Source organism: Harpia harpyja, chromosome 2, assembly GCF_026419915.1.
Source record: "Harpia harpyja isolate bHarHar1 chromosome 2, bHarHar1 primary haplotype, whole genome shotgun sequence".
NCBI lineage: Eukaryota > Metazoa > Chordata > Aves > Accipitriformes > Accipitridae > Harpia > Harpia harpyja.
This window is the reverse complement of record NC_068941.1, coordinates 88,508,735-88,522,753: the sequence shown is the minus strand read 5'-3', so window position 1 is coordinate 88,522,753 and position 14,019 is coordinate 88,508,735. Positions and strand designations below refer to the sequence as shown.

Below are 14,019 nucleotides of genomic sequence, written 5' to 3'. Positions count from 1 at the left end.
TTCTTCACGGGCTTGGAGGACCAGCCATCCGGGGTTGGTCCTGGGATGCAGCCTGAGAACGAACGATGATGCCGGTAGCTCCTTGCCCCTCTCAGATGTTGGCCAAGAACTAAGGAGGGTGGGAAAGGGCTGGTTTAAATGTTGCCTGCACCATGTACACCCCCAGCTTGCAGCTGGGATCTCCTGTGTTGCTTCTGCCCCTCATATTGAATAACCCCTGCTTGTCCCCTGCTTGTGCTCTCTGGTTTTGTAGGGTCAGCTCTGCCCCAGACAACTCTTATCTTCCTCCTGATGGGGTGATGGTGACCTGTGGTTCCTAGGCAGGGTGGTGGAGTGGGGGCAGTGAGGTTTCTCGTTTTTGGGATGCTCCTTCCAAGACCCTGGGTTTTCAGCCGTTGGCTCCAGCAAAAGAGCTTCCCAACAGTCCCATGCGGGACTTTTAGGACACCAAACCCCACTTCTGCCACGAATCTTCCTCCATCCCTCTTTCTGTCCCTCCCACGGGACCCAGTGGCAATCCCAGGGATGTTGTGGTCCCTCCATCCCCCCCAACCCCGTTCCCTGCTGCGGCATCACCCTTCTTCATCGCTCCTGGCTGCTGTGCTGACGCATCCCCCATCCCTACCCAGGACCACTCGGAGCAGCCCATCGGAGCAGCCGCCACTATGGCCCATGAAATCGGCCACAATTTCGGCATGAGCCACGACAGCATGGGCTGCTGTGTGGAGGCCACCCCAGAGCAAGGCGGCTGCGTCATGGCAGCAGCCACCGGGTAAGTGGCGGTGGGGACGGGACACAGCCCCTAAGCCCCCCAGCAGGTTGTGGATGCTGTTTGCAGTGGGGTGGGCTGGGGAATGGGGAGGGGGGTCCTGTCCTGCAAGGCACCATTGTGGGTGCAGTGCCCCATTGCAAAGGGGGACCCGGCTGGTTGTCCTCCTCCCAGTTTGCCCCGCACATCCCAATTCCCTGGAGTGAGCACATCCCGGAGCCCGGGAGCAGGCAGGGCTGGTGGTCTCTGAGGGGTAGCAGAGGGGTAGCAGCCCTATCCCAAAAGAGCCAGGGATGGAAGCAAATGGATATTATCCAGTAGATGCGTTACAGGAATCGAAGGCATTTTCCTGTGCTAACCCACACTTCAGCACGATGAAATTCTTTATTGTAAGACCAGAGGGCCAAGGGCTGCCCAGTCTCCGGTCATGCCACCGGCGGGGACTCATGGCATCGCAGGGCTGCGGTGGGGTGAGCTCACATCGCTCACCCCACCCTCACTAAATCTGGATGTGGGATGCTCCGGAGTGGCAGTCATTAGCTTTCATGCTCTCTGGCATTCTTCCAGGGTTTGTTTTCCTTTGCATTTACCCTTTAATTTGGCCCAAAGCTGTACGAAATTCAGCTGGTTGGTGCCACTTTCTCTGCCAAAGTCCTTCTCCCGTTGGGTTTTCCGGCTCCCGACAATACAGTCATCCCAGATTTCCCTGCACTGAAGAAAAGCAGCTGTTTATTCCCTGTTATTTGAACCCACCCACTCTTCCAATTAATAAGAAACAGTCCAAAACCACAATGTGGTGTCAGGGTGTTTCCAGGCTGTTTTCCTGTGGCTCTCAGGGCCGTCAGACTGCGGCATTGAGCCCATGGGGTTTAGTCTCTGCCTAGGTGGATTTGGATTGTGGTGGGGAAAAGCACTGGCTTTCCAGGACGAGACAGTTGTGAACTTGTTTGTTTAGTTATCTTACTAATTAATTATCCTGCCCCCACCCACCGGAGCTGGATGCAGTGGTGCAAAGCAGTAGCAGATGCTGTAGCTCAGCTGTGCCCCTGCTCACCTCCGCAGGCAAAGCTCTCCAAGCTGTGACATTTCTTCCTTCTTATTTTTGCTGAAATATTTTTTTTCCCCACATGAGGAAGAAACACATTTTTGACTGTCTGCAACCTGTCCCTATTTGCACGTTCTTGTACCATCTTATGGCTATATTTACTTGCTCACCCTCCCATAACTTGCATGGACTTACAGCTTTCCCTGCAGCTCAAGAGATTTCGCCCAGACTTCAAAAATACTTTTAGAAAAAGCCCTCTGTGTCATCTCAGAAATGAGATGTCCTAATATGATATAAAACTTTTTTCAGCTATAGGAGGAAATGAAACCAGCACTGAAGCAGAGAACGGTGCACAGTTCTGATTATCTGCTTCCTTCTTCTTAGTACATCACACAAAAAACCCCACAAACTTGTGCAAAATTACGGAAGAACCATGCTCAGAACTTCTCTAGAAGATCACCGTTTCTCTCCAGCTCCTTACAGGAAAGGCCAGCTGAGCTATTAAGAAATGACCTTATACATTGTAGGCTCTGATTTTTATTTTTTTCTGCTCAGGCCTTGTGAATGACTTAATATGGGGTTTTTTTGTGTTTCTTTTCCATTTTTCTTTAATTTTTTAGAGGATTTTTCTCCATCTCAGCCTCAGAGGTATTTAAATAGCCCCAACCGGGTTTTTCCCGTCAGCGGTTCAGTGGTAGCAGGCACATATTTAGCAGACATCCTGAGCAGATTGTCACTGCAGATATGAAGACCCGCCTTGCGGTTAGGACGGGGGGGTCTGCGGTGTCCCAGGTGCAGAGGACCGAAGCACGGAGGTGACACCTACACCAGCATCGAGCTGGCAGAGCCTGCAGGCGTGGGTGCTCGCTGAGCTTTGAGGTTCAGACCATGGGGGTCTTCAATCTCCAAGAGGTTTCTTGCTGGAGGGCTGATGCTCTTGTGGATGGCGTATAGCCACTCTACTTGTCCACCCCATCCCATTCTGGAAAATATTTGGGCTCGGTGCAGTGTCCACTGGTTGTTAGTCTGGTGCTCAGCCGTGCGAGCTGGCGCGGGAGTTGTTAGCGGTCTTGATGCATCTGACCGATGGTGGCTTCTGCTCTTGGAAGAGTTTGTGCCAGTTTGCCCATGTCCTTATTTCCCAGCTCTGACTGTGGTTTTCCACCTTCTCCTGGTCCCGATCGCCCCGGTTCCCATCCCTCCCCATCTGTCCCCTGCGCAGACACCCCTTCCCTCGCGTGTTCAGCTCCTGCAGCAAGAGGCAGCTGGAGAACTACTTCCAGAAGGGAGGTGGCATGTGTCTCTTCAACCTGCCCGACACCAAGGACCTGGTAGTGGGACGGAAATGTGGCAACGGCTTTCTGGAGGAAGGAGAAGACTGCGACTGCGGGGAGGTGGAGGTACGGTGCTGGGTGCTGCATCGCTTTCCCACAGAGGCTTTTGCAGCTCAGCTCAGCTGCTGGGTGGCAGAGCGTGGACCATGTGGAGAGAGGTATTTCCAAGGGAAAGAGGTGTGCTGGTCACCACAGGGACTCCATCCCGAGGGCTCTTCCCAGTCCTACCTTCCTAAATCCATTTAACCTGGTCCTGGCTTTCTTCTTGACTTCACCCTAGAGTGCTCAGGTCTTCCTCATCCCGCTCTGTGCCTCAGTTTCCCCATTAGCAAAATGAGAAGAGGAACGCTGTGATGGGTGGAGAAGGGGCTGGTGGCAGCAATGGGGAAGGGATGGAATCACTGACCGTGATGGTGTCTTCTTCTTCTCCCCACGCAGGAGTGCACCAACCCGTGCTGCAACGCGCACAACTGCACGCTGAAGGAGGGGGCCCAGTGTGCCCACGGCGACTGCTGCCAGAGCTGCAAGGTAAGCCCCCCCACCGTGCCCACCCACCCACCCACCCACTGCCTGAGCAGGGAGATACGGCCCCCACCATTCCCTTGGGACTTGCGCTGCATGTCCGTAAGGTCAACCCCCCCACCGGCGCCAAATGAGGAGGGTTATGCGTTAACTTGTGTCTGCAGGAGAGTCTTTGCTGGCTGCTTTGTGGCTGGGGTCCAGCTCAGGAATTTGGCTTTATACCTTGACAGCCCCATATAGTCCCACAGGGGGACATTATAGATGGTTTATGGCCCCAAGCTGTGCCAGGAGACGGCGGCAATCCCGGCTTGGCCCCTTCGCTGCCACTCAGTGCTGATGTTTCTCTCTCCTCCTGCGGCAGCTAAAGGTGGCTGGGACGATCTGCAGGGAAGCAGCGGGATCCTGCGACCTCCCCGAATATTGCACGGGTGCCTCACCCTACTGCCCGGCCAACGTGTACCTGCTGGACGGCTCGTCCTGCGCCTACGGCGAGGCTTACTGCAACAACGGCATGTGCATGACCCACCACCAGCAATGCGTCCAGCTCTGGGGACCAGGTAAGTCCCATCAGCCTTCTTGCCACCCCTCTCCGGAGCAGGAGCCGCGTCGGGTCTCAGCGCTGTGTCTGCCCGTGGGGTCCCCGTGGTCCCTGCCCGTGGGGCTGGAGGGTAGTGGATGGAGGGGTTGTGCTGTCTCCATCCAGGGTTGGGGGTCTGCGTCCGTGGGGCTGGCGTGGAGGGCTGAGGGTGCTGTGCACGCACACTTACAGGTGCGTGGTCCTCTTCTGTGCCCATCCACCCGCCGCCTATGGCTCCCACGCTGCATACAGCCCATACGTTACATAGAGCCCCCATGCTGCATATGGCCCCCATGCTGCACGTGACTCCATATGCTGCAAGTGCATACGGCCCATAGCTCATATCCTCCATATGGCAATCATCTGCTGCGTATGACCCCATCTTGCATAGGGTCCCCACACTACATATGGCCACGCGCAGCCACGTGCAGCACCCTGCCCCTGTGCACGCTGCAGCCCCCATACCCCCACTCCAAACCCCACTCGCACCTAGGTACACCCCCGCTGCTCCCACCCTGTACAGGGCACGCAGAGCCAGCACCTCTGGGTGCTCCCAGGAAAGCTGCAGCAAGCACAGCGTGGAATCCTCCCCCAGGACTGAAATCCTCTGCAAGACCCCAGAGAAAAGGGAATTTCGCTCCTCTTGTGCTGTTCTTGGGCCGGCACCTGCAGCAGCAGCTCTCCGGGAGACTTTTCCATGGTGTTTTCTCCATAAGCATCCGGCTGCTGCTCCCAGTTTCAGTATTTCTCCCTGCTGGCTGATGTCCCCATCCCACGCGGGACTTTTCTTCCTTCCCTGCAGGTGCCTGGCCAGCCCCGGACGCCTGTTTCCAGGACGTGAACATGGCCGGCAACACCTATGGCAATTGCGGCAAAGACAGCCAAGGGCGCTACGTGAAATGTGACAAGAGGTGGGTGCAGCGCTGGCACCCGTGGGTGCCACATCTCCTCCTCCTGCACCCACAGCCCCCTGCCGCCCACCCCTGTGAAGGAACTGGCGGGGTCCTACCCCAACCTGCTGGCATCACCCTTGGGGCCAGCTTCATTTTGGACCTGAGGAAGACACCAGGTCCTTCCTGGGCTCAGTCCCCATCACTGCTGGGAGGTTGTCCCACCGTACGTCACCTCCCAGCCCAGCCTGAAGGGAAAATCAAAGACAACATCAGCAGGAGATGCCATTTAGGGAGCATGTGCTCGCCAGTATTCCCAGTTAGACCAGGGATGTTAGAGAGACCCCTCCTGCCTGTTCCCTCCAGCATTTCTCTGTGCTGTCCAGGACTTAGATAAGTCCTTTCTGAACCCACTGAGCCTCTTCCATCATGACCTACCATGGCCGTAAATTCAGAGGGAGATGAGCCAGCAGGCACTGGGATAGGGGGTGATGGGGCAGGGGGGGTGAGGTGGCCGGTAGCCACATACATATGGCCCTCACCTCCACTGTGCCCCACTTCTAGGGATGCTATGTGTGGCAAGATCCAGTGCCAGAGCTCAGCTAAGAAGCCCCAGGGGACCAACACTGTCTCCATCGACACCACCATCCGCTTCAATGGGCGGGAGGTGAAATGCCGAGGCACCTACATGTACACTGCGAAGGACGATGAGGAAGACCTCTCCGACCCCGGGCTGGTGATGACGGGGACGAAATGTGGAGATGGGATGGTGAGTACCTCTTCCTAGGGCTGGGGTCTCCTACAGGAGATCATCTCCTTGGCTGTTATCCCAGCTCCAATGTGGACGTTGGCTCTTCTCTGTGTTACAGCCGGGCCGTGGGACATGGTTCCCCCCGATGCTTGCAGACATTGCTTTGATGACATTTCACCCAGGGTGCTTCTAGACATCACCAGATGCTTGCGTGTAGGCCACCAAATTCTTCTCTCTATGCTTCTTTACTGATTTAATGCGTAGTGGAGCAACCCCAACAAGAATTGCATGCCCCAGGACTTGATGGAAGAGGCTTCCTCCTATGAATACATTGTTTCCCAAGGGAAAGCTGTGTTAGGAATCAAGACAACAGATCCAAACAGATGCTGCTAACCTAGTAATAGTCTCTTTTAAAGCCCCCGCATCTCCTAGTACTTTACAGAGGGTCAGTTCAGCTGAGGAAGGAGAGAAGCCTGGTAGACAACACGGTAGCAGGGATGCATGCCAGACAGAGTTGGCTGCGGAGACATGGCCTTTGCTGTTTGGCATTTTAATTGTGAAATCTTCATCCCAGTTTGGGATGGAAGGCCAAAATGTTGACATTTTCATGAGAAAGGATGGCTGGTTTTGAAATCCAGTGTCAGTTTTTTTGGCTGGAGCCTGTGTTTTAGAGCCAGATCGGAAATGCCTTCTCCAGGAGCTGCCAGGTGGGTTGTCAGGGAAGGGGGGTGGGAGTGTTGGTCCCTGGTCTCTGTTGAGCCATCCTGGATAGGGGAATGGCAGAGGTTTCCTGGGCTGTGCTGAAAATTGGAGTGAAATGTGTTGGTCTGGAACAAGACGATTTAATGAACCTGTGTTTTCCAACAGACAACATCCTTCCAGAGGACTCCCATGTGTGAAGCCAGAATATCACTGTCCCCCCTCTCCTAGGTCTTTCTCTAAGCTCAGCTTCTTGGCTCTCTCTCAGGTTTGCAAAGATCGCCGGTGCCAGAATGCCTCCCTTTTTGAGCTGGAAAAGTGTGTTTCCCGGTGCAACGGCCATGGGGTGAGTTATTGCCTGAGACCTACAGCAGGCTCCTGAGAAGAGCACAGATTCTTAAGCAAAACCAAGTGTCTCCCCCGGGGATGAGCCTTGCAACGCAGTGGGCATCTGCTTCTCATAACTCTCTCATGCATCAGCTATGGGTGCAACTGAGCTGAGATCTTTGCTTACCCGTGTCCAAGTTAGAGGAAGAAGATCATTCGTGATGTAAGGACCATCTGCAAAATTTGGATGAGGGTCCAGTTTGAACTGGAGAGTGTTTAGAGCTCAGAGCAGGTGCCTGTTCCCTCTGAAAGCAAAGCAAGAGTCAGAAACACAACTGGGACTGCAAAAAGGCAGGGCAGTGGTTCAGCGAATAGAAAGAGCCACCTTTGTCCAAAACTTAAAGGCTACAAAGATTTGACCTCTGCAGAACGCACGGCTTTGTCAGATAAGGCAACAACAACGCTGTGGTTTAATGGGAAGATCCCAAGGGGAAGATGTTTAACAAACTTCTAGCCTAATGCAAAGCATTAAGGGCATCAGGCTTGTGTAGTCAACTGGTGTGAAAACTGAGGGTGTAAGATACCTGTCTTCAAGGTTTCTGCAAAGAGCAGGGAAATAAAAGTATCTCTCTACATTGCAATCACAGATTTGAGGGCAACACAGACATGATCCAAGTGATGTTCAAGGGGTGAATATTGGCAGGGGTTAAGCTCCTTCAGCCCAGACTCCTGCCATTGGCCGTCTGCTGTCATCTCCACCATACAGACCATCATTTCCATACATCCCTTGTGGTCTCCAACCCTCCTTCTCTCTCTGCAGGTCTGCAACAGCAACAAGAACTGCCACTGCGATGCTGGCTGGGCTCCCCCCTACTGTGAGAAGCCGGGCTTGGGTGGCAGCGTGGACAGTGGCCCTGTCCAGCGCGACAGTGAGTCCCAACTTCTTGTCTGGCATCTTGTGACGCTGGTGGTGATGTCGCGATGCCACGAGAGGGGGAAATGGGGCGATAAAGCTGCTGACAGCTCTGCTCCCAAACGTGCTGGGTTGGGTCCGTTCAGGCAGACTCACAGCCTGTGCCCAGCTCTGGTTGCTCGGTGGCCACCCATTTTTATCAGAGGCCACCAGATGGTACTGCTCCATTTTTGGGGGTGTGATCAGCAGCGATGTCTCTAGCTTGGGTGGCTGGGAATGGGCAGACGGGACCGACATTTGCATTGAGTGGAGCCAGAGGCTGCTGGCTCTCCCAGCCCCCCGCTCATCTTTGTGCTTTCCCTGCCAGATCATGAAGCCATCTTAATAACCCTCCTGCTCATCTTCCTGCTCTTCCTCCCGGCCCTGATGATGAGCATCTACTTTTGGTACCGACGGGAGAACTCGCTCCTGAATAAATGGATAAAGGAGATGAGGAGGAGGACCCAGGAGACATATAGGTGGGTGATGCGTCCTAAATCCCTTCTCTCTTGAGGACCCAGTGAGACCCCAAAACCTTGTTTTCTTGCTGCTGGCAGCGTCCAGCCTGGTAGGAACAGTTGTTGGGGAGCTGGTGGTGCACAGGGCCCGTTTCAAAGTGCTATGAGACCTGGTTGAGATATGAAGAGCTCTCTCCTGGGACAATTGGAGGCTCTCAGCTCTCCCCTGAGCAGAGGACAGGGATGATCAGTTGGACAGGACAACCCTAGAGCATGATGACGAAGGTGGCCTGGTACTGAGGAGCTTTCTTGCCATCTGCTCCTAGCAGGCTGCAAGAGCTGGAGGGGCTCTAAAGAGGTGCTGAATTTAGATATTCTCATTATTTCCCCTCCCAGTACAGGTACAGACACACACATACCTCAGAGCCGCTGCAATAATTTGAGAAAAAAGCCCAGAACCAAACAACCTTCTTCATTACCCTCATTATCTCAAGACAGACTTGTCATCCCTGCTCACCCAGCACTGCAAGACTGTCTGTTAACAATCTGTTAACGGAGACAGGATCTCGCTGACGTGTAGCATTTTGGGAGGCAGCTGTTGCAAAAATGGTTGCTTTATTTTGCCATCTGTGATTTGTTTGTGATCCTGGGCAGGAACAAAACCATCAGTCGAAAGTCAAATGGTGGCCATCCCAAAGCTGCTTTCACCTTGCGGAACATTTCCACCTCCAGCCACACTAATAAAGTAAGTAATAACTCGCCTCCCAGGTTTGCTTTCCCTCCCCGGGACTTGGTACTTGTGGGTGATCACATCTACCTCTAGCAACTGGGCAAGCAACTGGTACTCCGTGCTGGTTTTGCATTGTGTCTACGCTGTGAGCCCTTGGTCAGTAGTACACGTGCCTCCTAAAAGTGAGCCTGTTGAGCTCTGCCTGCTCAAAAAGACACCGGTGATTGCCAGGAGCCTCCGCTGGGAAATTGCCCATCACCGTGGCAAAGCTTTACAGGGGCTCTGCAATCCTGCTGATGACTTTGTGCTGGGTCTCTGAGGAGGCAGATGCTTCTGCTGCTGGTTGTGTCAGCTCTGGTGACCTTGGGATGGGTAAGCCCGGGACTGAATTTAGGAAGAATTTAGGTTTTTTGAGCACAGCCACAGTGGCTGAGAGCAGGGCAGAATGGATGATGTCTCCCATCTCCGTAATTCAGTCTGGTGGAAATCTGGTATGGATTCACCAGAGCTGACCCTGGTCCAGATCTCCTCACCCCAACACCTTTCTCATCCCTGTGTGCTCTCATATGGTTAGTAAGGAGCAAACGTGTTCAGCTTTTGGGCAGGATGGTAAAAGTGGCGGTCCCAGAAAGTGGAATAAATACCCAGTGCTCCTCCTGCAACTCTCTAGCACCCAGACCTTGAGGGGACATCTGCTTTTCAGCACCCAGGAAAACCTAAGATTTTCCTCCATACTTCTGCTTTTCTCATCCCTGCAGGCAACGCGAGCTGCATTCCCCCCTAAACCCAACGCTCACCAGCCTGGCTCCCAGCCTGTCAACGTTGTCCACCCTCTTCGCCCAGCTCCCCACTCCATCCCTTCGCGTCCAAGAGACCCCAAGCCTGCCAGGCCACCTCCACCAGTCAGCAAATCCCCCATGGTCCCCACCAAGACGGTTGTCTCCCAGGCTAAGCTGCCGCCTCCGAAGAAACCTCTTCCCTGCAGCCCCGTGAGGACCCCACTGGTGAGCTTTGCTGGTTGGCTGTGCTTTTCTTCCAGACTCATAGAAATTCCCTGGTTTTTGGCTGCCTGTGGCTCTTTTGGGTTGGGCACTATTAAGGAGCTGTCACACCGCCCTAAGAGACGAATCCGTTGCAATGGTGAAGAAAGCTCATTAGATAATGAGAATATTTTAAGGTAGTTTGGGTGGTGTTACATGCTTTGAAGCATCTTAGCTCTGCAGCAGGGGAGAGAGGTTTGTAGGAGGTCGTTGGATGCTCCTCTGAGGATGTTGTCTCTCCCCATACACTTTGTGATCCCAGGTCATCCCAAAGCACCAGCCCCCTCGTCGGCCGCTGCCTGGAAGTCCTCTTCTGGCCAAAGAGTTGCCTCCTGCACATGGACAGACCCTGCTGGTCATGGTCCCTCCTACCAACTTCAAGGTGTCGGGTACAAGTGCCATGAGCCACCCCACGAGGCCATTAAAGTAAGTTGAGAGAGGAGTTGAGCTATCTCCCACCACTGCTGGGGTCCTGCAGGTGGACACAGTGGGGGGTCTTGTGGGTCACATCTGGGTGGGACGTTCCAAATGTCACTGTGGTGCGCTCTGGTCTGCCCCTCGTGGTGTCTTCACCGTGACCTGGGTTTCTCCTGCTCCTCCCCGATATGGCTGGCGTGTACAGGTCAGGCTGCTGAGGAGCAGGAGAAATGCTCTGTGCTGTGGGCTGTGCGGGTCTGTACCCGCTGCTGTAGCTACAGAGGAGTTTGAAGCCCACCAGCTTTGAAGTAACTGGCCTGTAGGGCATTGGGGATCTTTGGTACGGGGCATCTGGGGGCAGCAGCAACAGGCAGAAAGGAAATCAGAAGATGTCCCAAATCCTGCTACCTGGGGAGCAACCACAACCAAAGCATTTGTCCATGTGGGGACCCTACGTACATAAAACCCCTTGTGCCCATGCTCCCTCTTGCATGCTGCGGGAGCCTGCCCACCCGAGCAAGGTACCTGTGGGTGTCTGGGGTCTGCAGCCATGCCTTCACCTGTCAGGAACCCAGAGAGTTTGACCAAAGTTGGCCAGTGGTGACCAAGGTTGGGACTTTGGGTCTTACAGGGTCCTGATGGGTTAAGGGAGATGCCATCCTTTGGTGGGTGCATATGGCCCCTTGTCCCAGAGCATGGAGGGGGCTGTTGGTGAGCTGCTGGGGGACAGTGGAGTGAAGGGATGGACACTGATGCTCTCTTTCATCTTTCCTCCCTACAGACCGATGCCACCTCAAAGGTGAGTCACAGACACTGTGCAGGACCATGGGGGATGGTCTTTGCTGCTTGTGGGGGGATGGCCTTTGGTTAAGCACTGGGCTGGCACTCAAGAGACTGGGGATTAAACGTCGCCCTTCCCAGAGGCTCTTAAGTGAGCAGGATGTAGCCCCTCTGGGTATCCAAATAATAGTAGGGCTTGGGCACCTGTGTCTAAGGGAATGGAGGACACAGGCTTTCCAGTTTGGAGCTGGGAGATTCAGTCCAAGTCCTTTACGACATCGCTATGACTTTCAGCTCTTGCTATGTTGCTAAATCCTCTGGAAATAGGTCAGTGGAGCCTCAGGGGATTGCACTTCCATCCGTTTCTGCTAGCCAGGCTTGTGGGCCGTATCCAGCCATGGAGAGAAGGCACCATGCTGGACTGAAGTTGGCCCTCATCCCCAGACGGTCTGCTTTGATGATTACTGCTTTGACGCTCTTGGACCATTTTAGGTTCCTATGTCTTTGTAGCTGCCACCACAAGGAGGCTGAATATGCCCCCAAATTTCTCGGTGTAACTCAATCCCTATGGGTCATCTCTTCTAGTAGATAAAACAGACCTGTTCTGTGGTCCCGAAAGAGAAAGATTTGGCACATCCTGGCAGCCAAACTCGGGTCCCTCCCCAGATGGTGTAGTTTCGTCCTTGCTGCCCACCGGGAACAGTCCCTGGCCATCCTCTCTTGAAATGGTGCCCCTGTAAAAAAATGTTGACTGGCAGGGCCAGACTTGTGCCAGCGAGCAGGACGTGCCCATGTCCTGGTCTGGATTCATTACTTGACGTAACCAACATGGTAAGAGAGGACCGGGGAACTGTTCTCTTTCCTAGATGGATGAGGTAAGAAATTTCATAATTCCCGGGATGGACTATAGGATCCATATCGGATTGGTTGTTTTGGTGACATCTCTTGATAGTGCACGATCTACCTTGGCTGTTTTTGGGAAGCTGAGAGCAGTAACCCTTCAGGGACATGGTTCCCACAGTTGGTGGGCTCACAGTTCTCACCGCTGGTTGCTGCTCGGTGTCACCACATGCTTTGGTGGACTTTGCGTCCCATCATGGTTTTGAGGGTATGCCAAAGTGATACAATTTGGGGTTGTATTTCTGAGAGAGGACATGGGTGACCATGACAGTCCCAGGTCCCCTCTGGTCTCAGGGGCAGCAGCTGGTCTGTCTTCCCTGAGCTGTGGAAGGTTGGTTGTGGTGGAGGTGGTGGATGCTTGGTCTCTGCACTTGAATGAGTTACCTCCTTTCTCTTTCTCCTCCCTTTAGGCCAGTCCCAGCCATCAAATTCCAGTCAACCTCCTTCCCCTTGAAGAAGTGACAAACCAAGGACACCTTAAGTCCATCCTTCCTGAGCTGGCTCTCCTGATTTGCACTGCTGCTGGCGACAGGGGTCCTTTATTCCTCTCTTGTTTTATTTGTCTTTTGATACCAGAGGACTATTTTTATAAGACAGAATATGTATTCAGCACAAAAACTGTAGCGGTGGGGGGAGGAGAGGGGAAATTGGTACCGTGACATAACTAAGGGTTGGGGTGGGCTGGTGGTGGGGTTACCACAATGGAGACTCCACCGCAGCTCCTGGCATTGCCTCCTTGCCAATTTATCCCCCCAGCTTTAGTTTCTTCTTGACATTGCACATGGGCTGGGCTGGGGTGACTTGGGGTCAAGAGAACATCCAGCACTGACTTAAGATGCTGACGACAGTGGCAGCGAAAGCCGTGTAATATCCTTCTAGCTACCTCCTCCTTCTCCTCCAGGCCTGGTGAGAGCCCCCCGCCACCCATTGCCACCAGAGTTCAATGCTGGGCATTGTCTCCGGGGAGACATTTGCCACGAGAGAAAAGTGGTTTCCAGTTTGGACTGTGCCATACGGTGCTGGGACATTTCCGTGAAGGATCCAAGTTCTCAGGCTCCTCCTGGCCTCCTGCCTGATTGCACAAGAAAAAACAGTGACAATTCTGGGGTCGTACCTGGAAGGAGAAGCTGTCTGGGAAACGGTTTAATGTCTGAAGTGCTGGTGGCAGCTGGTTACCAGGGTGCTTTCAAGGGGCTCAGGAGCCCTCCATAGACATTGCATGTTCCTTGCTCATGGGGCAAGCCCAGCAGTGGCTCTGTGAGCTGCTAACACTCTGCTGTCCAAAGGGGGAAGGAGCCACAAGCCAGGAACAAGAGCAGGAAGACCTCCTGCCCGTGTCATTGGCTTGCCCAAAGGCCTTGGCCAAGCCATTGCATTTCTCTGTGCCTCAGTTCCCCCCACCTGTAAAATGGGGGGGGGGGGTAATACCTACCTCACAGGGGTGTTGTGAGGTTTAACAAACTGATGTCTTGAAAGGGCTTTACAATCCTCAGATGAAAGGTGCTGTTGCCCTGCACAGTATTATACCGTGCCACTTTCCTATGACTTGACATGCGGCTCTGTCAGGGTCTGAAATGAGAACAAAGGCTTTGTACAGTCCCCTGGCTCTTTCGGCTCTTTTCTTGCGCAGCAGTTCCCTGACCCTTTAGACACCAAGGTCTCCAGGTCTCCTACCACAGTGGTGCAAACAGATCCCTGGAGCCCCTTCTGTTAGCCCTTAAACCTGGGATCATTCAGTCCAACTGTGTGTGACATGTCAACTACCCTGGGGTAGATCCCACCTGACCTAGGACAAATCTTTTTGAGCTGTGTCCAACCAACGTAAAGG

General features: G+C 53.8%; 1 protein-coding gene across 1 annotated transcript in view; it reads left to right on the top strand.

Moving 5' to 3' along the window:
- ADAM33 (ADAM metallopeptidase domain 33) overlaps positions 1 to 13,790 on the top strand; it is a 30,082-nt gene extending 16,292 nt beyond the window's left edge. The window contains exons 11-24 of the mRNA XM_052780842.1: positions 630 to 772; positions 3,037 to 3,214; positions 3,587 to 3,676; positions 4,032 to 4,227; positions 5,050 to 5,158; positions 5,702 to 5,906; positions 6,856 to 6,933; positions 7,735 to 7,843; positions 8,195 to 8,345; positions 8,979 to 9,069; positions 9,813 to 10,058; positions 10,357 to 10,520; positions 11,293 to 11,310; positions 12,602 to 13,790. Coding sequence (XP_052636802.1) covers positions 630 to 772; positions 3,037 to 3,214; positions 3,587 to 3,676; positions 4,032 to 4,227; positions 5,050 to 5,158; positions 5,702 to 5,906; positions 6,856 to 6,933; positions 7,735 to 7,843; positions 8,195 to 8,345; positions 8,979 to 9,069; positions 9,813 to 10,058; positions 10,357 to 10,520; positions 11,293 to 11,310; positions 12,602 to 12,653 — 1,830 coding nt within the window. The 3' untranslated portion in view covers positions 12,654 to 13,790. The remainder of the gene's footprint in view (positions 1 to 629; positions 773 to 3,036; positions 3,215 to 3,586; positions 3,677 to 4,031; positions 4,228 to 5,049; positions 5,159 to 5,701; positions 5,907 to 6,855; positions 6,934 to 7,734; positions 7,844 to 8,194; positions 8,346 to 8,978; positions 9,070 to 9,812; positions 10,059 to 10,356; positions 10,521 to 11,292; positions 11,311 to 12,601) is intronic.
- The last annotated feature ends 229 nt before the right edge of the window (positions 13,791 to 14,019 follow it).